The sequence below is a fragment of the Lepisma saccharinum genome, chromosome 1 (assembly GCF_977018435.1).
Source record: "Lepisma saccharinum chromosome 1, izLepSacc3.1, whole genome shotgun sequence".
Classification (NCBI taxonomy): Eukaryota; Metazoa; Arthropoda; class Insecta; order Zygentoma; family Lepismatidae; genus Lepisma; species Lepisma saccharinum.
In genome coordinates, this window is record NC_139229.1 from 157,782,536 (window position 1) to 157,809,112 (window position 26,577).

The following is a 26,577-nucleotide window of genomic DNA, read 5'->3' on the forward strand; positions in this document are numbered from 1 at the left end:
TATTATTTTACATATAATGATACTCTTAACACAGCAAGTAGCTCGCACCATTAACATAAATGAGTGCAAAACAATTTTGATTTTAAATGTGATTTATGAGACTTAAATGTTTCACAATCCTTGATACTCTCATTAAATCGACCCATTATAGAGGTACATTGATTTGGAACCCACTTTAAACTGTAGGTTCAATCCTGATTAGCCTATCTGTGCATAAACATAAAACAATAAATAAAATAGTATTGTAATTTTCTTTTGAAGCTTTATTGGCATGAAAACATGTTATACAGTGCTTACAGATATTCCATTAAAACTCTTATTACATAAATAGAATATTTACATTGGAATACTTATACTATTTTACATGTATAAAATGGACATTTTTTTTAATGATAGAAGAAATTTCCTTCTATTGAAGCAAATTGTCACTTGAACTACTACAATAAACTATGGAAGATAATCTGTATGTATAACAAAGAACAACAAATAACCTGTTACAAACAGGTTAAGAAATACACTCATATCAATACTACATGGTTTAAACCATGTAAAACCAGATTGTAAGATCCTCTTTCATTTTGAAAGAGGGTTACACACTCACTATGGAGAGCATGGGGAAAAATATATGTATTACAGAACTGACCAGTGCATAATAATTATTAACTTGTTTGGTGAAATAATTTGTAGATGCCAACTACAGATTTTTTCATGGTTACATCTATGAATAATAACACAAAATATTGGCATACTATTAATAACTGAAATAGGGAAAATTCCAAAATTTTGCGTCTCTGTATACGGTGTTCTGTGGTTATTTATCAGAAAGTTTCATTTTATTGTAAAATTTAATCTTTGTTGCATGTTTTGAACAGACCAAATAACTTGTTACTAAAAATCTATCAACGCAATATGATTGTAAAAGAAAATTGCATGATAATTTTTTAAAAAAAATGTAAGCTATGCTTCCATTCAATTTTTTTGTCCACATATTTATTAATAAATTCACATCAAACTCATTTATCTAACAAGTAGCTTTAAAATCCATAATTAATGCTGATGAATTGCACATAGCAGTGTTAAATTTCAACTTAACAACAGTCCAATATATTTGCTAGCCTTTACACTGAAAGCTAATTAGGTATATCAAGTTTAATAATTGTAACGGTACTCTGGAAACTAAAGATACATAAATTGTACACTTTTGGGAAATAATTTTGAGGTTTTTTTGGATAATTTTTAGTCTTGTATAGGTCAAGGCTTCCGAATTATTTCAGCCAAGTCACTTACAGAAGTTGACTTTAACAGGAGTTAAAAAAACTAACAATAGCATATAAAATCAAGCAAAACAAGTGCTGCATTGGACTTCTACTTAGGATCAAATTAGGATTATTTATCAAAGTATTACAATAAAATTGCATAGAATTGTGGGAAATTACAGTCAAGAGTTTATTTTCAGAATGTAATTGGTATTAATAATTTGTGATAAACATTTAGAACTATTTTTCATAGAAACTCAATTTAAAAAAAAGTTGCAGTATATTCGATTGTTGGCATCTACAATATTTCATTTAATACATGCAAGCACTAAACACACATGCACATACACACGACCAATTATTATTTTAATTAAACTGCATAGATTTTTTTTAAAAAAAATTATAATGAATTTTGCATAAAAGCATAGGTTTACTACAATCAAGATTATAACCTTAATTTGGTTGAACCATATATGGTTTCACTAAAATATAAATTTTACAAGAGATTAAAGGGAAATATCAATTACACTAATCTTCTGACTACAATGTTAGTATTGTTATATATAAACAGCTGTGGAGCCAAATTTAAACACTTCAGAAAACCAATTATTTTTTTTTTCCAATTGGGAGATTAATGGACACAATTTCACACCTTATGCTGAAGCTCCATAGATTATTTTTTTGTTCATTTTGTTGCATTAATTTACAGTTATTAAACAATTTATAGTATACATATATTTAGAAAAATCAATAATCTATAATAACTGTTTTGCACAGAATGACTAGAATTATTATCGTGCACTGCACTAAAATTTTTATTAACTATATCTAATCAATGAAGCTTCAATATGTTATGAAACAAAAATTCCAAATACAAAAAGATCACTAATTCATTACTTCTTTTAACTACAGTTGGTGGGTTACAAAACTGAAAAAGCCCAAATAACACTCACACTTGAAGGATCTCTAACCAAAATAACATTAAAGGTAACATTACTTCATTTTTTTTTTAATTATTACAATGATCTTTCCACGGTGGAGAATCCACAGGAAATCTGCACAATAAATTACTAATACAATAATTGTTACACGTGAATTCTATACAAGAATGGAACACTATCAAGCTTCATTCAGCTGAATGTTCCAGTCTTGGGCCAGGTAATTTGGAAGTCGTAATTCGTGTCTTGTCACACATATTCATAAATCTATTCTTGAATTGTAAAGCACACTCTCTCTCTCTCTCTCGGTATCAATATAAAATCTCATTCATCATTAATTGTCACCATTGAGACAGGAACTTTGCATACATATCGAAAAAAGAGAAGGAAATGTAATGGAAATATGAGTTAATTCAGTAATCAGTATGTATTGCTGATCAAGAAATCATCATCTGAAACATCAGATGGATTCTTAACCTCAGCAACACTTGCCCTTACGTTCATAGTTTATATACATATACATACAAATTCGATTTTTTTTTTTAGTTTTGTTCAGTTCAGTTCATATTCCATCCTCTTAACACACACATTGCATTTAAGACTACGAAAGCAAAAGAAAAAATAAATAACTAAGCTATAGAAATGAATAATAAATCTACATATACATCTATATATGAACTATAACAGCGGCAGTAATCATTAATAAAAAACATTATGTATACATATAAAAATTATAACCAGCATTAAATTACAGCATACCATTTATACATACCATTAGTGACAACTCTATTATACAAAATGAAACAAACAACTTTATAACTGGCTCTTGCAATTTTGTTACCAATGAACTTAATCCGAATAAATCAGCAATTGAAATTTTGCAATTAAAACGTTTTAGCAGCGAAAAAAAGTTTATGAATATTAACTTTTAAGCCAGTGTCTTAAATGCAATTACACAACCATGCATTGTTTCAACAATGGAATATGCATACGTGACTGTTCTGGAATCATAGATAAGTATCTACAAACATCTAGAATAGTGTGACCAGTCACAATATCAGTCTTCTTTCAGACAAGATTTAGCATCCTTCATATCCTCGTTTCGATGCCATACTCAGGCTCGTGCAACGTGTCGACAGATGTGCCAAGCGCCTTGAGTCCGACCAAACTGACGGCTCCTGATCTGTAACCGAGACTCAGTTCCGCCTGAATCTCGTCCCTAACTTTGGTGAGAACTCGTCGAACCTCTCTGTTGTTAGCTGGTGCCACTTGGATCGCCTCCTGTAGGTCCTCCAGTGCATTTTCAAATTGCCTGTTTTGAAAGTAGGATATAGTTCAAATTCACATGTTAAACATGGATCTAATTACACATGCATAGTTGGGTTATAACATTTGACTACTTTGCATGCATCTTAGCTGCAAATTTATTGCATTTAGTTTTCTTTAGGAAAAATAAAATATTTAAGGTTTCCTGTCTTCACTGAAAAGATCTGCAAATAGGAGTTACTGGTCTTTCCAGCACTGCAGTATGACGAAGTTCCCAATTCCATGCATATTAATTGGCAGTTACTTTCTTATTATCATCAAGAAATTGCAGAAGAACTTAATTGTAAGGAATTAACAAGATAACTATGACAGAAAGATGGGTTCAGATTGCTGATGGCCATCTCCACCCCAAAGATGCCTAAACCTAATAATTAAGGCTCAGAAGTTGATGACCTAAAAAATAAAGAATGACTTTAAAATTATTAAATAAAGACCTAAAAATGGTGGGGAAAAAATGACCTAACAATAACTTTCAATCTTAAAATGAAAGCTTGATTTTTGTAAATTACAAGAGAGTAGTTGAATAATTAGATTAAACCCGTTGTTTGCAGTTTTAAACTACTGAAGCAAAGGAAAAAAATCAATTAAGTGCTTATGTAGTTTTCTTTATTTTTACTTCGAGGTTTTTCTGTATAAGGCATTCATTTCAGAGTGGGCCTTGCATCTGAAAATTCAGTTGTGTTTCACGTACATCAGATTATATTTTTGATATTGTGACTAAAACCAGAGATTTCAGCAATTATAGTGGCCAGCAAGGGAACCTCATAGTACACTTCACACAAAGTATTTTAAGTGCTGGAGGGAAAACAAATGTACCACAATTATTTAATCCATTGCCAAACATTTAAGTTAAAAATGATATTCTGCATTTGAATTTACCATGCGAGCCTCAGCTACTGGATGGATCATGGGTGGTGGATAGTGAAACCTTCCTCAGATATGAGTGGGAGTTGGGAATAAGGGGAAACCGAAATAAGCAGCACCGGACCGAGGCGGCAAGGCTATCAGGGTGTACAGTTGCATGGACATACTCAGCACATACCAGATACCCATCGACAGCCATAAAAGTGCCCCACTGCCTTGTAGGCCTGGAGGGATCCAGAAAGGCTAAGGGAGTGGGAACTCTGACAGAAAACAAGGGAATACCTGAGAACCCACAGGTGGCAGCCCCACCACTCAAGTGTAGACTGTGACAGGCCTGATTAGCTGACAGCCGAAAACATAAAAAATTCGAGAAAAGAAAGCAGCAAGTCAGACTGGAAATCGTAGACGACGCAGGCTATGAATATGGACACTGAATATTGGAACACTAACAGAAAGGACTAAAGAAATTGTGGATCTAATGGAGAGAAGAGGTATCAACATCTTTAGAATGAGCGAAACGAAATGGAAAGGAAGAGGAGAAATGAAATTGAGGAAATACTATAAACTACTGGGCAGGGACTGAAGAGAACAGGCAAAGTGGGGTTGGATTTGTAGTCAGAAGTGGAATAAGTAAGGAAGTAGAAAGGGTAAATAACAGAATAATAAAACTAAAAATGAATGTAAGAGGGAAAGTAATAGAAATAATTCAAGTGTATGCCCCACAAACAGGATGTACAAGAGAGGAGAAAGAAGACTTGGAAGAACACGTAGGAAAGAAATGGCAAATTATGATGGGTGATTTTAATGCACAAATGTGAAGAGACAGGAAAGTGTATACAGAAGTACTTGGAGCAGATGGATGGGGACAGAGGAATGAGGAGGGAAGGAGGCTACTGGACTTTAATAATATATATTAAAAAAAAAACTTGGTAGGTAATAGTTGGTTTAAGAAGAAATATGACAGCCATAAAATTACAAGATACAGTTGGAATAATGAACAAAAGTCTGTAATAGATTACATATTGGTAAACAAAGAAGTAAAGAAGATAATGAACAACATTAAAGTAATACCCAACAAGAACTTAGACAGTGACGGATGGAAAATAAAAGATAGAAGGGACGAACAAGAGAAGGATAAGAATGTGGAAATTGAAGGATATGATGATAAAAGAGAAATATCAAGAAATATTGCGAACAAAAGTGCCAAGAGATGAACCAAAAGGAGTAGAAACAGAATGGATAAGATTTAAAACAGAATTAGTAGAGGCAGCCAAAAAGGTATGTGGAAGGACAATCAAGAAAAGAAAGAAGAAAACAACATGGTGGAATGAAAGAACTAGAGAGGCAGTGAAAAACAAAAATGATGCATTTAGAAAATGGTTTAAACGTAAATCACAAATTGCACGAAAAGAGTATGTGGAAAAGAAGAAAGAGGCAAGAAGAGTAGTAAAGGAGGAAAGAAGAAAGTGGATGGAAGAATGGGCCAAAATACTAGAAGAAGTGTAGATGGAAACCACAAGAAAGTATTGTATGGATTAGTGAGAGAAAGAGGAGAGAGCTGTAAGCTAAGGGATGAAAGGAGAAACATGGTAGAAGAGGATGAAGAAATAAGGAGAATGTGGAGAAATCATTGAGAAATTGCTGAACGTGAAAAAAAGGAAATAAACATGAAGTGAGGGAAAGAGAAAACAGGAAGGAAAAGGTGAATCTCACATGGAAAGAAGTGGAGGAAGCTCTGAAGAGAGGTAGAGCACCTGGAGTAGATGAAGTGCCAGTGGAAATGATACTAGGAGCAGGATTGATTGGTGTGCAGTGGCTATACAGTGCGTTGTAAACAGTGTGGCAAGAGAGAGAAGTGCCAATAGATTGGACAAAGGGACTAATAGTTCCCATATTCAAGAAGGGTGACAGAAAGGAATGTATAAACTACAGAGGAATAACACTTACGTGCCACTCAGCAAAGATGTACGAGAAAATATTAGAGAAAAGAATTAGGGAAGTAAGTAACAGAGCTGAACATGAGATAGGAACAGTATGGATTTAGAAGAGGCAGATAAACAGTAGAGCTGATATTCACCATAAGGCAAATGCAGGGAAGGCACTATGAGTATGGAAATGATTTGATTATGGCAATCCTAGATATAGAAAAGGCATACGACAGCATGGACAGAACAAAGATTTGGAAGGCTCTAAGAGAGAAAGGAGTCTAGGAAGATATAGCGTGTAGAGTGCAGAGCACATACAAGGCTAACCAGAGGTGTGTGAAGAACCAGTGGGAAGAAAGGAGTGGTTCAGTATAAGTAATGGACTAAAACAGGGAAGTGCTCTTTCCCCACTGCTCTTCATAATTACAATGCGTGCAATTAACAAAGAGGTGGAGAAGAAGATAGGAGAGGATAGGATGTTGTTTGCTGATGACTTAGTAATATGGGGGAACAGGGAAGAAGTAGTACAGACAGAGCTTGATAGTTGGAATGTGAAAATCAGAAGAGCGGGAATGAAATTCAGTGCAGAAAAGAGCAAGGTGCTAATAACAACAAGAGACAGAGCTAGAAATTAACCAACAATAAAGATGGACACTGAAGAGTTGAGGGTAGTGGAGAGCTTCAAATATCTAGGAAGCATAATTGAGAGAAGTGGAAGAATAGATGAGGAGGTAAACAGAAGAGGACAAATGGGTGGTGGACTATATCAAAGCATTTGACGATTAATATGGAACAGGAATGTACCTATGAAATGCAAGAAGGTAATATATAACACATACTATGTGCCAATAATTACGTATGGAGCAGAGACTTGAACAATGACAGAGAGAGGCAAAAGAAAGATGAAGACAGTGGAGATGAAATTTTTAAGGAGTATATTGGGGAAGACTAGAAGGGATAGAATAAGGAATGAGGAGATCCAGCAGACAGAGGGGGTGGTGAAGCTTCAGAACAGGATAGATCAGGCACAGATGAGATGGTCCGGACATATTAAGAGGATGGATGCAGAAAGACTACCAGTAAGAGCTTACAATGCACAAGGAATTAGGCCAAGAGAAGAGACCAAGATGTCAGTGGAAAAAGTAGATAGTTGAGTGTGTTAGGAGAAGACAAGATTGGAACACCGTGGAAAGAGAGGGTTGGTGAAAGACCAGGAAAAAATGGAAAGGCTTGACTTCTATGCCGACCCAGCCAGAGGCAGGAAACGGTGAAAGAGGATGATGATGATGATTTGAATTTATTGTATTTTCAATTAATGGCAAAGTTGCTAAACGACCATGTCAGGAAATTTAAAAACAAATTATGCTAGCAAATCTATTTGAAATTCACGAAACAGGGGAGAAGAAAAATGCAATAAAAATGGCAAAAAATACTGTAAACTGACCTAAAAGTCAAAAATGCAAAATAAAAACAATGTTTCCTGGTTCTAACTTAAGGGGAACTAACTAATATTAGATTTTGCATTGTTTTCAAGGTTCAGAAAAAATGATTCGTCAGCAACTTCCAATAATAAATCATCAATTACCAGAAGAGCCAATGGTAATAACAACACTTATATCTAAAAATAACAAACTAGAGACTTGACATTGAAAATTAGAAGAATCATACGGATCATTTACAATTGCAAATAATTGTCAGTTAATATGCAAGTTTTTGATATCTAAAATTAACTGATTATCACCCCATCCCAAATGTTTAGGACTATCACAAATCTACTATCTCCCTCCCTGATGTCTACAGTTACCAGTTCATAGCAGCTTAAAGTAAGATATAAAATTCTAAATCCTCTACGTATTATAAAGTTGCATACCTCATGTCAATTTTGGCTTTGGCTCTTGCGTAGTATGCCTCAAAAGATTCTGGTCTTTCCTTCAGCACTTGGTTGGCAAGTTCTACAGCTTCTAGGTGGTCCTGAAAAATCAATGATTCTACTATTGACCAGTGACAATGCTTATCATAACAATGGTTAAGAATTACTTTCGAGTTATCTCTGGTTATCTCAGCTCATTTATCAAACAGATTAACCAGTACTCTATCGGTATCGGCTGATATAGTCATATCGGTTTATCGATATATCTATGAATATTTTATAATTTAGTGCAATTTTCTGCCATTCTGTTATAATGTTTATGGATAATTTCCATAGGCAAGTTCTGGACTTCAATGTCATTTTCACTCACATATGTATATTGCAACACTGATATGCAAAAATGTGGTTTAATTGGGGAGGCTACTATTTCCTTCCAAAGGATGGAGAATCTAGAAGTCACAAGTTGTTTCTGGAGAATTTATGATATGCACAATGATTGTTTGCATGTATAAGCAGAAAGCCGAAATTAAAAATGTTGGTTTCATACATCTTGAAGTTTTCTTAGTGGCAAAATGTTATGACTAGGCAAGTTATGGGATTCAATGTCATTTTCAAGGACTGGAGTGCAGTACAAGAGTTTATTACCTATGTATGTAGGTATGTGAGTAAATGTGTGTGTGTGTGTGCGAGAGAGAGAAAGAGATAGTTGGTATGGATGGCAACAATCACAATACTCCTTTCAATGACTGCTTCTGCATAGCGATCATCCACCCCTTACTCTAATACACCAACTCAGTAAAAAAAAGGGGGGACAGGGCCTAGGTATCAGCCATGAGTGCAACTACACCCCTGGCCTGAATAAGGCCACTCAGTAACTTCCCCAACCATCCCCATTCTCAACTCTTCCTTCTTACACTGCCCCTACACCCCATCACACAATTTTCAAAAGCCTAACATTTTTCTGTACTGTTTAATATAAGAGTTTCAAATACATCTGAGAAAATCAATTTTCTACAAGTTACTTTTGCTTGTAACTGTACAAACAAGTTGTGAGCAACTGAAATTACTGTGATGGCAATGTTGCATGTCGAACACTAACTTCTGTTTCCACTATCTTTTTTCTAGAAATGAAAATGCAGTCCATAGACATAAAAATTTAGTTTTCCAGTGTGGTGAATGTTTCCCATTTCCTTCTCATTTTTTATGTATTTCCTTTCCACTGCACTCCAATCAATGAAGATGAGATAAGAGGCATCAGTTCTCAAATACTCAAAAACATTTCCAAAACTCAATCCAGTAGACAGCCTGAGAATATCTCATCATCACAATGTTAGTTCCTTTATTCACGACAAAAGTTCACTGACAATTTTTACTTATTTTGTGGCAAAAATGCACGATTCTGAAAATATTTACTGATAATGTACTGTACTTACAATACTATTTCTAGCTCAGTAATAAGCTCAAAGTTACACATTCATTTGTAAATCCAGAGAAAGACATAATCTAGTATACCTTTATGGCTTTCTTTAATATTTGTGCTAGCATTACACAAAATTCAAATAAGTATGTACATTATGTGAAACTAAACACACTTTCTCCCTGTGATTGGAATAGAACACTTACATTCATTTTCCTTTTACACCGTGACAGGTTAAGCATGAGATTGATCTTGAGTTGCTGGAACAGTTTGTTCTGCTCTCCATAGTCTTCCACAGGAAACTTCTTCAAGGCATAATGATATCTGTGAGCAGCTTCTTTCAGTCTGTTTTTCTTATATAGAACATTACCATCTTCCAGTAACTTGTTCAGAAGTATTAGCCTATAGATGGAAAGCTATACTGTTAAAACTCAACTCCACCATGATTCATATAAAAGTAGAATGACATAATAAATAAAATTAACATTACATTAATTTTCAACTCAATGTACATCAATTCCAGACAGAAACAAAAGTGGATAATAGAAAATTTCAATGAGGGTTTTTCAGGGCTATTGTACTTTTGACCATAGACTTATTGGACAAAATTTCTGACTGTGTAATAGAAGAAAATAAATTTTCTACAAGTTACTTTTGCTTGTGTCTGTACAAGAAAGTTATATTTAAAACTGAAGCAAATAACGGTTAACTATTAGAATTAAACTGTATGGTAGAATTATCGAAACTATGCACCAGTAAAATTAATAATCTTAACACAAGTACTGCATAGTTGTTCATGCATTTCTTTATATTTTGCCACAGTTTGCATGTGTTCCTTTACAAGATACGAATATGATGTTTATCTTGAAAACAATGTGCAAATTTTGTTGCAAGAACTGAGTTACTTGCCACCAAAGTGGTATTATTAATTCAACATTGTGATAATTTGCATTACTTAACTCTGACTTAAAAGTTAATTAGAAAGAGACACTCACATAATCTCTGCTTTCCCTACAGCCATAGCCCATGTTGCAGGCCCGAGTTTTGCTCCTTTACGTAGAAAACACTGCACAACTTGTGTATTCCTACACCCGATGGCTCTGTCGAGAGGTCGCATTCCGTTGATGTCCACATGCTCAATCATAGCACCCTTGTCCAAGAGTAGCTGCGGAAATTAAAGGAACTCGGAATGAACCACCAACAAAGTGATATATAAGTACTGGAATTAGGATGTTGTTTTAGCAGATACAGTATTGATAAATGTAAATTTAATTTGAATTCAATTGCTGATACAGTACCAACTGATACGCCCCCGCCCCCTCTCCCAAGTCAGAATATCCTTGAAATTATACAGTATGTACATTTCCCAATGACTTGTGCCACAACTGTGTGTCAAAAGTGGATTTTATTATTAAAAATGAAAGCCGTTTTAATAATGGAAATAAACTATTAGTCCAAGGATGATTTTTTTTTTTTTTTCACATCATGGCAAGTTTGAAAAGGGTGCATTTGAAAAGTCCCATCTGAAGAGGCTACACACACTCTGGCTCATACAAGAGACTGTCCACTGAAGGATAAAATATATAGAAATTAGTCATTAAATTAATATTGTTAATAATGGTGAAGTGACAAATTAAAGCCAAATTGGTTGAAATGGTGTGGAATAACCCTCATAAATACAGGTACCTACTATATGATGTCTACAAAAACTTGACATACTGATCATTAATTTAAGCAATCTGCCTTCTCTCTCTCTCATTTCTTGAAGTTATGTTGAAGCTGACATCATTCTCAGGTAGCTACAAGAAACATCTAATCACTTCAGTGGCATGATCAAGACATCAAGTTTTTACACATTTTAACACATTTCAAATAATTTTTAAAATGTTTTAACCCTTCTACATCGCAATTCTATTCTGCCATTCCTGAAAAAGGATCAAGGTCGATCTAAAATCTTGGAGAACAAAACAAAGCCCAGCTTGACCAAGATGAGAAAAATCCTTTGGCAAATTTTCAACCATAAGTCAGGGGAGAGACCATGGGTGATCCAATCAGCCATTTACCATGTAATCCTGCCCTTGCATTGCCAAAACCTGCAGCATTCTTCAACACACCAATCACCACCTTTATTCTTCATGAAGGGGAAAACCTTACACAGTGAAGATATGTAACATTTTTTGAAAGTTTGGCAATGAAAAAAGGAGGGGAGTTATATACAGCATGTCCAGCTTATAGCTATAATAATATATGAGGAGAGAAAACATATGACTATCTACTTTATTCATATTATGGGAAAGAGAGACGCGGTAATTCAGGTATTCATTCACGTTTTCCACAAAGCCGTTTTAAGTAATTTTGTATTAATTTCAGTAGCCACTGCCACCATCCTTGTTGGAATTCATTGTGTCTAATTCCAATGAGGATGGTGGCAGTGGGTACTGAAATTAATACAAAATTACTTAAAACAGCTTCGCGGAAAACGTTGAGTACCTGAATTATCTACTTTAGTTCACAAGTTTGCTGAGATTGAGCTGTACAAGTGATTTTATCATGTCTTAATGCAAGGCCTATTCAAAACACAAAGGAACTGCTTTTGTAAAGTTTGTATATAAATTTGTTGAAGAGGAACAACAGTGCTGGTGCCTAGCAGTGTCCTTGGCTCTGTTTCAAAACCATTGCTAACTGCGGTAATGCAGTACATTGCATTGAGTGCAGTGTGTTGAGTGCCTGCAGCGATTTTCAGTTATCCTACATGCGAATGTGTGTGAAATTGCAGAAAACTTTCCAAGAGACATACGACATGTTACATGAAGCCTATGGCAAGGAATGTTTCAGTCAAACACAGTATTTTGATACGAATGGTACAGACATTTCAGATCAGGTCGAACCTCCATCGAGAACAACGAACGAGAAGATCCATGTTAAAGTGATGTTGATCCTATTCTTCAACTGGCAGGGGATCGTCCACTTGGGAGTTTGTGCGGTGCATGGTTCCACAGTGAATGCAGCATTCTACGTTAACGTCATGCAGAACAAGTCCTGGATGGTAGTACTTAAAAGGATGCAGGTTCAAATACCTGGTGAATATTACCATTTTCTCAGTTTTGTAAAAGTTGTTTCTTTTTTAACAGCCCTTGTATGTTGAAGACACGTGGCCAATGAAAAACCACCTCTTTAAGTATCAGAATAATCAAAAGTTCAGTGAATATCTGTGATGAATAGCATATGGCACAAAGAAGAATTGAACTAACAATTAATTCTACTGGTGAAGCCACAATTTTTCATGAATTATTTCTCAGCTAATTTAAAGATCCAAGTTGTGTGATTAACTGAAAATGCTATAAAATGGCTTACCTTCACAAGTTCTGGATTTCCTTGAAAGGCTGCTAAATCCAATGGAGTTCTCCCAGTCTTATCCGCATGGTTTATATTTGCACCTCTGTCAATAAGGCATTGAGCAGCCTGAATGCGTCCTCTCAAACATGCCCATCCTAATGCTGTGAGGCCTTCGCGATCTTGTTTCGAGATGGATGCACCTGTAAATGATAATGAATATCATAGACACTTTTCAAATCTCTCACTTCTTTACTATTATTCTACTTTATTAAAGTTCTTAGTGAAGTCCATTACCTTGTGAAAATGTGGAGTCACACTTTACACAGTTCAGACACTAGTACGACTTTTGCTGCATGTCATTTATCATCATAATGTTAATGTTTCCTTACTAAAAAGGCAAGGCTATGCATTATGAACTGGCATGTGATTTCTTAAGTTGTTTTTTTTTTATGACAAATAACAGCTATTTGAAATATTCTGAACAAGTAAATTATTACAATGATTAAGTATAGATATAGATGAGAATTACTAATAGTACTGTCATTGGTATTGGTCCCAGTTCAAAGTAGTATTGGCTAATGGCAGTACTTTCAATAAGTCATATCATAATCTGAAAACTCTTATTTTCTCATTGAAACTGTTGATAAGACTATTTCAGATCATATACCACTTGCGAGATATGTAAAACACTAAAACATTCATTAATTAGAAGACTAATACAATAGAACCTAATTTTAAGTTTGCATGTAGATTCAAAAGACTGTCATTCAAAACATGTGGAAGTTTATGTGTAAACCACTGACAAGGCTGATATGGCTAATACAATATTTAAATGACAAGGCTAATATTAAATTTTAATATTTGTTCAAACTTTTATTATGTCCTACCTTTGTCCAAAAGAAGCTCTATAAGACCAACGTGTCCTTCTGAGGCTGCAACAATAAGTGCTGATTTCCCCATGTTGTCTGTTTGTTCCAATGGGGAATGGTGCTGCAACAGACGCTCGGCCACAGCCCAGTGGCCTTCCTTCACTGCCATGATCAGTGGGGGCAGCTCCTGGAAATTAAATGTCAATAGAGTACAAACTTCACAGAATGATCTGTCGGTGCTGTTGCATTGAGAAAACATGTTAGCTATTTCAATGTTGAAGTAGTATGTAGTTGCATTTTAGGTTTGTAACCTCTTCAAGTTAATCACAATGATAAGGATACATTGACGAAATAACAAACACGATGAAGCATCCATGTATTACGTAGGATTCAAACATAGTCTACTCCATCTTGGAGGCTGGTCATTATTTAACCAATTAACAACCAAATTGAGAATACTCTCATGAGAATATTCAATTCTCATCTGATTAAGGTCTGTAATTAGCAGCTATACCACCCTGCTCACATCCCGCATCTCCCTCCTTTTGATTATTCTTCTTGATATGCGACATATACTGTATGTATTTGGGATGGACTTTTTATGTACTCAATAGACAAGACACAGACATAATGCATTAGAACAACCATAAATCGTAATTATTAGGTGCAAATACAAAAATGTGTATTTTACCAATATGCGCATATCTGAACCAAGTAGACAATAACAATAGATGTGATTTATTAAATTAAAGTTCAGGTCAATGCAAAATATCACCATATACTTTCATTTTCATCAGTTATTTCAATTTCCCAATGCACAAGAAGTATTGTTTCTATTTGAATATTCATTTTTATTTATTATGTATACCAATAAATCATTGACAGTAACTGATGAGAATTTACTTCATACAAAAAGTACAAATGTCACTGTTTCATAAAAAATCAAACACTGTAAATAATACATTGCTACTCATGAATATAATGTGTATCATATGCTCAACCAATTATATGCTTACAAGAGAAAGAACAGATATATGGAATCAAATTTCATTACCTTCAGGTTTACAGCTGAGACACTGGCACCTCTCACGAGCAGGGCTGTGCAGACACCTTGGCAACCATTCGCTGCAGCTATAGTGAGTGCCACCTCACCGGTCAGAGTGTCAGGAAGGTCTATCTGGACCTCTGCCATGTCTAGAAGGTATTCAACAATCTGCAAACAGAGAAAATAACTGAGTATACAATTTGTTTTTCTTTTCTCTTGTGATTAATTATGTCAAAAAATAACATTAAAAGAGCATGTGCTGCACTTTTTTGCAGATTACAAACAAATCAATATTTGTGAACTACTGGTTTATAAATATACAAAAATACTCTTTCAGATTACAGATTATGAAGTTGTTATGCTCGAGGTATAAAAAATCCAACTCCTATGTTTCAACGATATCTCTTTGAAAATGTGTTACTGTACCCACTTCAGTTATAAGTTCACAAAAAAATATCAAATTCTCCCTTCCATGTATCATATTAATGCACACCAACAATGCATCCTTACTTATTTTTTTGAAAATCTCTAATTTACTGATTTCAATAAGCACTCCACCACAAATCATGGATAATAAATGAAGGGCTCGGGTGTAAACATGGTAAGTGACATTTTGGTCATATTTGAATTACAAAGTATAATGTGCCATCCTTCAGTTTTCGAGTGAAATTGCCACGTCATACAATTTGCATTGGACTTTATAAACAGAACATGAAAACAATTTATCTACAGTATAGCTTCTAATAATATTTTTTCTTACTGAACTCAGAAATGACCAAAATGTCCCTCATCATGTTTTACACCCGAACTGTTTAAATATAATAATAAGACATTATTGGCTGGGCTTGGGCCAGTGCCACTGACTGAACCCATCTCTTTCTGTTTGTATAATATTAAGAGAAAAGTAAAACCATCATTTACAGGCAATGTCTGTGAAGAAAGAACAACAATGAAAAGGTTGAGAAAAAAGCCAAAAATTACAACAAACATTTGTCAACTTGAGAACATCTGTCATAAATTACAAATATTTCATCTAGTAAATTATGTTAGTATGAAATCTAAATTGCTACTCTGCTGAAAAATGTCTCTTTCACCTTTTCCCTTCCTGGAAAAATTATGAAATGTTTGTCATTCATATTTACCTCTGTGTGTCCTTGCGCAGAAGCAGCTATCAGAGCTTGTTGAGCAGCCTCAGAAAGATCTACCTCAGACGAGTTGTCCACGACCCAATCACATGACAACAAATACCCTACAACGTTCAAGTGCCCATTCTTAGCAGCATGAACAAGAGGGCACTGTCCTGTATTGTCGACGTAAGTCACTTTTGCGTTGTGTTGAATTAGCAGCCTCACAATTTCACAGTGGCCCTTAGCTGAAGCAAAGGCCAAAGCTGTCATGCCTTGATTGTTCGTCACGTTCACGTTGGCATGGAACTCTAGCAAAAGGGACACCATGTCCGTAAAACCTTCATTGGCGAACATGCACAATATGGGAGCATTTCCAAGAAATTCAGTCACGTGATCTGGAGATGCTCCTGCCAACAGCAGCAATCGTGACACCTGTTAAAAAGTAAGAATTTCACAACTGTTACATAACTGAAAGCAGCATTAATCTTGATTATGATCAATTTAGATATATGCTTTTACTTTACAATATAATATATATAGTCATTTTATTTTGAAGAGAAACAAGCTGAATATACAAACTTTACATTAACAAATTCCATAAACATTGTAAAGTGTTTCTTATGATATTGTAGAAGGACATAAATTAATTGTAATCATTTATATATAAAGGGTTTGGCAGAATGATATCCCAGTTTGTGAATATCAACAAAGTAGCATAAATCTCATTCCATATTTTATTCCACTAGATGAAAGATCAATATGTGTCATTTTTTTTAAAAGAACAATATCTGAAGATTTACAATATATGCAAACAAAGAACATGAACAATATGTTCCATCACAGGATGTCACTAGGAAGTCTTCAAAGATTAGCAACAGACAACTGCTGCCAAACTATTTGTCACAAAATCACAGTAATGACTAGATTAGTGTTCTAGAATTTCAGCATGAGGCTTCAGGAGTGCATATAGCTTGTGAGAATAAACATTTGGGCAACGTAAAACGAAGTGACAGCACTCATTTGTTGTTTGCACACAGTAGCAGCGATTCGGGGGGGGGGGGGGGGTGCAATTTTTGCCCTGCACTATGCTAAATCTTATCGACCAAGAGAAAGTAAACTGTCCTTGCCCCCCTTGCAGTTTTGGAACCTAATCGCCACCACTGTTTGCACACATTGCAAATCTGTAAATATTGTTCTTTAAAATAACATGGCACAATTGCCATTTCTTTTAGTGTAATAAAATTGAGAATGGGATTTATTTTGCCTTGTTTATTTGCATTCCAAAACCAAATCATTCTGCCAGACCTGAATTTAAAAATCTAGTCTTACATGCTTACAATATTTTAACCCAGTACACTAATAGCCATTACATGGCATTTCATATGAACATGGCTGTATTTGTAACCTATAGATAGGAAGCACAAATCAAGAATGATAATGAAAGAACAGGTGGAAATTTGGAGCAACTGGTGAGAGGTGCGTTGGTATGATGGAATATACTAGAAAGTGTACTTTACAGCTTATCTTATTACAATTCACATGCTTGGTTCCATAATTCTACATTGATGTAGCTGCAACATCTAATTATAATTATTTCTCACCTTTACATTTGGACTGTACACATTGTGCAACATACACAGAGCTTTCGATACATCTTCAGAGCTAACTGCCACCCAGTATGCCTGCAAATCTCTTGATGAATATCTGTGCAGAGTCATGTTTTTGTAGATGTGAGCCTTCAAGATGTGGTGTCCCAGTTCCAATGTTTTCTCAGGATCCAAAGGTGCCTGAACACGAGATAGCCGAAAAGCTATGCCTGCATGTCCAGACCTGCCACAAGAAAAGAAAATAATATATTGGTTGCAGGCACGTACCCAGAGGGGGGGCTTAGGGGGCTCGAGCCCCCCCCCCCCCCCCGAAAGTTTTAGGTTTACACTAGATAAAAAGAGGTTTTTGATTTCTTGTGGTGTGAAATAAAATAATGTGACAATAATTTAAGGAGAGAAATAATTATCGAGGCAAGACGGAGAATGTTCCGTAACCCTGTTATTGATAATAGCACGTATCCAAGATGGGGCACAGGGGGCTAGACCCTCTACCCAGGAAATTTTTCAGTTTACGATAGATAAAATTAGGTTTTTGGCTTCATAAATAATGTGAAAATAATGTAAGGAGAGAAATAATTATCGAGGCAAGACAGAGCATGTTTTATACCCCTCTTATAGTTAATGGCTCGAGCCCCCCCCCCCCCTCCCTCAGAAAATTAGATTTTTGGCATCTTGAATAATGTGAAGATAATAAATTTATAAATCTGAGAGAAATAATTATCGAGACAAAACGGAGAGTGTTCTATAACCCTATTATTGTCAATAGCACGTATCCAAGGTGGGAATCAGGAGGCTCGAGCCCCCTTTCAGGAATTTTTTTCTGTTTAAGCTAGATAAAACTAGGATTTTTTTCTTCTTGAATAATGTGATGATAATTTGGGAGAAATAATTATCGAGACAAGATGGAGAATGTTCTATAACCCTGTTATTGTTAATAGCACGTATCCAAGCTAGGGTTGAGAAGGCTCGAGCCCCCCCCCCCCCCCAGGATTTTTTTAAATTTTAAACTAGATGAAATCAGGTTTTTGGCTTTTTGAATAATGTGACGATGATTTAAGGAGATAGACAATTATCGAGGCAAGACGGAGAATGTTCTATAACCCTGTTGTTGATAATATTGCACATACACTTTTCTTGTGCTTTCGGTGTTCTCGCAGCGTACTTGAGCACTATGTAGATACTTGTCAGCATTTGGAAGCTGCACAACAAAGGTAGCGCCACACTTAGGGCGATTCGTTGTAATTTCTAATCTCTGTAAGGCAGGAGAGGGTACGTTCTTGAATGAGAGAAGGAGTCAACTACTGGCGATATTAACGAATTGTTTTATCTGCGGAACGTTCTAGAATATAATGAAGATATAAATACGCAGATTCAATTTTTCGGTTGATCTGTACAAAGAATCGGTTAATGAGATTTCAGAGGTAAGTGTGACAATTCATACAGTCGTTGGTGATCAGATCAGTCAGCATCCTCTGATTGCTTTATAAGATATAGTGATTCGAAAATGAAGACATTGACGACAGCAGAATTTCCGGGGCCTCAGTGTAGTGCAAGTTCGGTTCGAGGGCCGAAGAGATCCAAGGTCTCTCTCTAAAGTGAATATTTCAGCAGTACCGGATATTGGAGTGGTTTATTAAAACAGAAATAAACTGCATAGATCAACTGAAAAGCAAAGTTTTGAGTGATGATTTAGTTTTGCCAGAACTAAATTTCGTATATGCAGTCCGAGAATTTCATGTTATAAAAAGTACTTTTGTTTAAGCCTACTGGGTTCGAAACACATTCAAACACTTAACTACCATAAAGAGACAGCCGAAAATTTTATGAACGTCGAGAAGAGAAAGCAAGAAGATGTTGCATATGTAGACATTTTAGGTGGAAATTGCAGGCTCTACCAACTGAGCCACCTAGCCATCCTTGACTTCAACCGATTTTTCTTTAAAATGTCTACATAGTACATGTCCTGTGTATATCAAATCATAAGGTGTTGCCTGTATAACGAACAAGCACAGAAAATATAGGAGAGAGAAGAAAACTGAGGAGCATTATCACCGGTTGAGGATAATTTTTTCTGTGGTCAACAAGAGCTACTACTTCGAGGTGACAATGACAGTGGCCTAATAAGGGAGATTTCACACCTTGTCGCCTGAGGATTTCACAAATCGAAATTAGGTTTGTGCGGCCTTTTGTGTCGCTACGGTGTGAAACGTTGCTGTTGATTGGCCCATTCCAATCGATATGTATCGTGTGTCCCTTCGGTCTGAAACCTTCCTAAGTCTTGAAAATCCAAGTCACAAGGATGGAAAATTAGGGTCTTGTTAAGGTTAGGTGTGAAGGCAGGCAGACGACAGCACCCTAAAGGATCATATATAAACCTGCAGGAAGAACGCATCTTACTTCAATCTCCAATACGATGATAAAAACTTCTGGTGAGTTGATTTTAAAAAATGTCCGAGATAAAGAGAGGCGTGCCCAGGATTTTCGGAAGGGAGAGGGGGAATACTGGGTCAAATGGGGTTATTACCTCACCAAACCTCCCTTGGGCACGTCACTGGAGATAAATGAGTAAGCATTTCATCATACTGGGAGACGAAACATTAGATGTGTTGGGAACGGAAGGGTTTTCACTGTGCATTAATTGTTTCGTGATCCACCTGTATTCGAGAAGACTTCCTTTGTTTTGTGCCGATATATGACAAGACAGCGGAAGCTGTGACAGGCATTTTTGAAAACTTGTGAGTGCTAAGGCCTGAATCTGAACAATTTGGTGGGTTTCGGCTTTTATAAGAGCTGAAAAATGGGAGGACAAGACACGTTAGTGGTGTTCAGGCTCGAATCAGAGAGAAATATTCGAGAGCTGTCTGCGTCCAGTTCGCAGCCCACAATTTAAATCTCGCGTTGTCGAGTGGATTGTCCATCCCCTGCATGTGTAACAGCTTCGTAAAAACACTCAAAGACACCATAGATGTTTTTATGTCTGATGAGATGAAATGGACAAACACACATACTGAGATGGTTCCGGCACACATTATTAATGCATGGAAACAGAGGAGTCGAGTGGTAAAAAATGTTCCGATTTCACGTTGTGATTTAAATGACAGCCTTACAGTGGCAACGATTTAAGAGATAGTTGTTCCCCATTTTTAATTCTTTTGCCTCAACATTATGACCTCTTAATGTTGAGCCTAGGCTACCAAGAGAAAGTAAACTTTCCTTTGAAACGCCCTCCGCACCCCCCCCCCCCTTTTTGGAACCCAATTGCCACCTCTGGTCTTAAACACACAATTCTGTAGGTTCTTACTATACCCCTTTAAAAAATTGGTGTTGAGCCCCCCCCCCCAAAAGGAATTCCTGGATACGTGCCTGATTGGTTGTTCTAGACATCTGACCAGTGATCAAAATGCTACATTTTAAAAGTAGCTTCGCTACAGCTACTCTTCTGAAGTGTAGCGATCCAAAAAGTAGCTCGCTATGCTACTCCTGTTCGCTACTCGCTACTTTTGTATAAAAAATCTTAAACCAACCACACTGATATTCCAAAGATGACCCTAGTATGATAGTTATACTTACTGGAAAATATATTACGTTATTTATTATCATGATTCTAACCATTTGGTAATTTTGATAGCAGTGTTACTTCAGTTACTTATATTTAATATAGTGTTTGAGAATAGCATAACTATGTAAGCGGCAGATCAAACCAAATTTGGTATATGAGTATTGCAATTAAGATGACACAAAATTAATGATTGCAACTATACAGAAATAAAGTTTGGTAGGATTATTTAAATTTATATATCAACATATTTTCCTTGAGAATAAATATTGAGTTGAGTTACATAGTGGTTCGGAACCAGTCTCGATTAGCTTGTCTGTACATAAAGAGGACTCAAAATAAAAACTAGGAAAGATGCCTGGAGGATGGGATCCTCCTGCTCATCGTCCATCATCATTCTTCCTCATTCTCACAATTTGCCAAAAGTGGCAGAAAGCGACTCTAGATAAGAGAATTACTAAATAAAACATTCATCTTCATTGTCGTGAATAGCGAAAGTAACCAAAAAGCAAACAGAAATATATTGAGGAAACTGATGTGTAAATCCGAGTATTCTAAACACATTGTAATTTGAAAAATTGTGAACAAATATTATGAGTGAGATCCTATATCCTGACATTGATTGCTGGTACTATTGCTGTCATTCTAGTAAAAAATGGATCGCTCGTTTTTGCACTGCAAGTTGTGATTTACACAGTAATTAATGACATTTTGCTGCTTCTTACACTAGGGATATCCACACGATATGTTCCTTGGCTGGCGCAAACTAGGTAATTTTTTTTTCAGGGGTGCCGCAAACAAGGCAATTTTTTTTTCAGGGGTGCCGCAAACAAGGCATCTCCCCAAAATAGAGATGCAGCTAAAAAAAAGTAGCTGTTAGCCAGAATATATTGATATATGTCAGTTAGTTATTTGGATATTAGAATTATTAACATACTAATTAAATAAATTATGCAGATACGTATACTGTGATATCAAGATATTTATAATCTACATTATCCATATTTCCATGTAATAGACTTTGTCTTTTATGAACCTCCTAGAAAAGAAAGCGTTATTGTTGATTTTTTTAATGCTGTTGCCACATTCAAAATTTTCCACAAAATGCTGAGAAGAAATGTAGCGTAGCAAAATTTTTGCTACAACTATAGGAATTTTGTAGCTTCGCTACAGCTACAATTTTCAAAATGTAGCGCCGCTACAGCTACAAATTTTGTAGCTACCTATAGTAGTGCTGCTACAAGTAGCACGCTACTTCCGGCCATTGCATCTGACTAAGCATATAAAATCAAATATAAACATTATAATAGTCCATTTCTTCATTGTACATTATTGTTCAAGTAAAGTCACAAGTGTGTTGAAAATTATTGTTGAAATACGGTTCAGATAGAATATCCTTAAATTCGCTACATTCAAAATTTGCAATACTTAATGTACCATACCTTAAATCACAGAGAAACTTTGTGCTTTCTCCTTCATCTCTTCTTATAAGCCACTCCCTGAAGGATGGGTGAAAGAACATGTAAGTGTTGTCCAGTCTTTTCACCAGAAATCCTGACAGTGTCTGAAAATGAAATACATTAACATATAATTACAGTATAACTCAGAACCATTAACATATGCAATACAGTGGAACCCAATTTTACAGTTTCCTGGATTATACATTCAATCTTGAAGGTTTCCTGCATTTTAAGTTGTTTTTTTTTTTTTTTTTACTTTGGTCCCTGAAGAATGTAAAATGGAGATTCCACTGTGTAAATTGTGGGAATTTGCAAGTGAAAATTTTCTCTCTGACTTACTATAAGTGTCTATTTCACATTTTAGTGCATCTACATTTACCTCTTAGTACCTTCTGAATATGTATTCTCCCTCTTTATAGTCTTTTAATTTTCTGTCTCTATTTCAGTACAGAATTTCCTATTTTTAATGACTTTAGTGACAATCAATGTCTACATTCCCTCCTTTAGTATCGTTCTACCCTATTCCTTCTGTTAGTGTCTTTTTGGTCCCTATTTCTTTCCTGATAATGTCCTAGTATTTTGCTTTCTGTTGTGCATTACTGTCTAACCTATTTTAGATCCACTTAGTGGCCACAAATCCTACCCCTTCCTTTAATTATGACTAAAAAACTATACATGATAGGCCTTTGAGAACCAAGACCAATCAAGTATTTTTGTAAGGTGATAGGATTGTTATTGTGCTGGTCTTATTTGGCTTTCTAGATCTCTGATGATTATTTTTTTTAAAAAAAAAACACATTACTTACTTTAAACCTCTGCAGAAACTCCTCCCATGGAATAAACTTTTCCGTGTTGAGTGCATTCACTGAGTAGTAGATCTCCAGTAAGGTCAATGGATACAAAGATGACAGGCACACTGTCAATATATGGCACACTTTCTCAAAGGACCGTATCGTGTGGAACCTCAGATTGAAATGTAGCAGGAAAATCTCGGAGAGGGACACTGGCAAAACTTTGTAGCTGGATGACTTCATCACAAGATGGCCTCGTTCTATCAAGTCCAAAGCAAGCTTTACGAAGAGGAAAGATCCTCGGGACAGGTTGAGTAAATGCTGCGAGAAGCGAAACTGGGTGCTGCCTTCCATTTTCCCCGATGTGAATGTTATGTTGCTCTGTATGCTTGGGCTGTTGTTGATTCGGAAGTTGATGTAGTCAATGAGATCCTTCTGCAGATTATCGTTGGCATTCAATTTATCCAAGCTGAAAAGTCAAAGGAAAATGATAGAGAATGTCAGTTTGGTGTATAATGTAATAGTGATAATGCTGTAATAATAATGAAAATTTTAAAAATTTAGGATTTTTTATAGTTTATTCCCATTTTTTAAAATTTTACTGCAAACCAACATGCACATGTTGAATTCCCTTACCTCCCTCCCCATTCATAATTTACTCTTCATCTGGCAGAAAAGAAATCAAAACTCTATAAATAAATAAAAATATGCACTAGTAGTATTTCCAGTCTTGCACAAAGGTATGGTCAAAAGCACAAGTTTGGGCTCCGGCTACGGGATGAGCACAGTCTTGAGTCTCCTGGGGAAAGAGTAACAACTTCACTAGATTTCGACCTATGTATGGCCACCCACCATTGTGAGGAAATTGGGGAGCTATGAATGAGTAGCATAACCTGGTCATACAGTGCTCAAAAAAAAAAGTTTTGCATATTATGATTGCATGCGGTTTGAGTCGCGATATCCCCAAAAGGTATACAATGTTCATTATGTGAGCAATGCCAGAGACAGAAACCAACATAATGTCCCAAGTTAATTCGATATTCAGCAGATACAGGGCAGTAGATGCCACATGATCCCTGAGCAGATTTGAAAGCAGCCCGATGGGATGCACTGTCCGTGTCTTATCCACACTTGTTAGTTGGAAAATGCACAGAGAGCGGGTGGAAAACGAAGGGCAACATGCCTCGAGCAACCATTTCTGCTACGGACCACATTCGAATTGTAACGCTGCTGCAAGAGGGATATCGCCAGGTGGACGGTGCTGCCCATGTTGGAGTGAGCCAAAGTGATGTCTCTCGAGTGTGGAAAAAGTTCAGGGAGACACAATCAGTTGCTGATCGAACAAGGACAGGGCGACCATGCAAAACAACACACAGGGAAGATCGGTACGTGGTGATTTCGGCACGTTGTAGACCCACTGCAACTGCTACCAGTTTGTGCCAGGATCTGCGGACGGCCTCAGGAGCAAATGTTTCCAATCAGACAGCGTGGAATCAACTTCATGATGAAGGATTGACGTCAAGAAGACCGATAGCCAAAGTTCCTCTGAAACCACACCATAAGAGAGACCGTGTAAGGTGGGCAACAATGCACAGCGAATGGAGTCAGGAACCGTGGGAGCACATGCTCTTTACAGACAAGGTCACCATCAGTTTGCACCCGTTAAGCAAAAGCACAAGGGTTTGGAGACGATCAGATGAGAGATTGAACGAGCCCTTCATCCAGGAACGTCACCAGCAGCAGGGGGGCTCCATCGTGTTTTGGGGTGGAATCATGTTTGGTCGACGTACACCCCTAATTCCTCTCCAGAGTCACAACCCGTGGTAGCAGGTTTCTCTACAACTGTGGGGGATGGCTTCACGCTGGTGGATGATACCGCTCGACCACATCGAGCCAGAGTGGTTCAAGAGTTCCTTGATATGCACGGCATTCGACATATGGTGTGGCTGGCGTATTCTACAGACATGAACTGTGTGGAACATGCATGGGCACACCTGAAGCGAGCAATTGTCAGCCGCGAAAATCCTCCTGTGAACAAGGTGCAATTGCGGGAGGCTGCCATTCAAGAGTGGGACAGTCTTCCTCAGGAAAAGTTGAATGCTCTTATCCTTAGCATGGCCCGTCGTGTTCAAGCATGCCTTCGGGTTCGAGGTGGCTATACATGGTACTGAACTCCCATCTGTTGATCCCATGATCCCAAGCACACCTGCGAGCCGTAGGTACATGGTATTACACTGCCTTTCTTTTGTGTTTTGCATCGCACACTTTCAATCTTGTGCTTCTGGTGTGATTTTGTTTCTTCTGCATGGCTGCACTGTTTTCTTTCTGTTTGTATGTCTCACCTGTACTCTTGAATATGATTCCATGTATCTAGTACAATAAAATGATCAAAAACTCTGAATATGCAAAAAAAAATTTGAGCACTAGAAATCCTACAACAACTGGGGATTTGTAGAGCTGGCCCCACATCATCCCTTAAGTGATTGGATGATCTTCTACCAGCAATGGCAGAGTGAGGCCAGCAGTCAGTAGGCAGGCACTGATCCTTACGGGCTGTTACGCCATGGGTTTTTATTATATTATAGTATTTTCAGAATTATTATAAGGGAGTGGGGGTGCTTTGTTATGGGGTATGTGCTCCCATCTTTTCATACATCAGGTATTATCTTCTCCCTAGAATATTAAGAGATAATAGCAGACAATATGCCTATCAAACCCCCGCCCTTTCTCTGGGCACACAGTTAAGTTATATTAAGTCTCATATGAAGTGTGCTCAAACACCTTAGATTTGTCTTTACTGTCTTCATTGATTTTGTTTGCTCAATAAGTAGAATAATTATCATGAAAACGCTAGTTTATGTAAATGTGAACATTGCTGTCCTCTAGTGCAACACCATGCATCAAGTTTACAATACAATTCCCAGTACTTCTTATATAATCTTGTCCATACCTTGCGTACAATATTTATCATAAAATAACCACTGTCATTATTACACAAACATTTTATGTACACAGTTACTTAATATTGCTTTGAAGCAGGGTAAATTAAAATCATTATTTTTATTTTAAAAAATCATTATTTTTATTTTAAAAAATCATTTTTTTTATTTGTCAGATTTTTTAAAATTTAAATCTATTTTTCTTTAAAAAAAAATGCTTAAAATTGCTTGCATGGTTTTTTTGGTAACAT

At 36.3% G+C, this 26,577-nt stretch overlaps 1 protein-coding gene across 6 annotated transcripts in view; it reads right to left on the reverse strand.

Annotated features, from left to right (window-relative positions):
• Positions 1-253: 253 nt before the first annotated feature.
• rols (zinc-RING finger and ankyrin repeat domain-containing protein rolling pebbles) overlaps positions 254-26,577 on the reverse strand; it is a 717,828-nt gene continuing 691,504 nt past the window's right edge. For all 6 annotated transcript variants that reach the window (XM_083141143.1, XM_083141138.1, XM_083141149.1 and 3 more), the window contains 11 exons: positions 23,403-23,856; positions 22,579-22,700; positions 17,575-17,803; positions 15,989-16,405; positions 14,856-15,014; positions 13,820-13,988; positions 12,951-13,132; positions 10,592-10,761; positions 9,803-9,998; positions 8,180-8,280; positions 254-3,506 (listed from right to left, as the gene is read on the reverse strand). In XM_083141143.1, the coding sequence (XP_082997269.1) occupies positions 3,284-3,506; positions 8,180-8,280; positions 9,803-9,998; positions 10,592-10,761; positions 12,951-13,132; positions 13,820-13,988; positions 14,856-15,014; positions 15,989-16,405; positions 17,575-17,803; positions 22,579-22,700; positions 23,403-23,856 (2,422 nt within the window). In that variant the 3' untranslated portion in view covers positions 254-3,283. The remainder of the gene's footprint in view (positions 3,507-8,179; positions 8,281-9,802; positions 9,999-10,591; positions 10,762-12,950; positions 13,133-13,819; positions 13,989-14,855; positions 15,015-15,988; positions 16,406-17,574; positions 17,804-22,578; positions 22,701-23,402; positions 23,857-26,577) is intronic.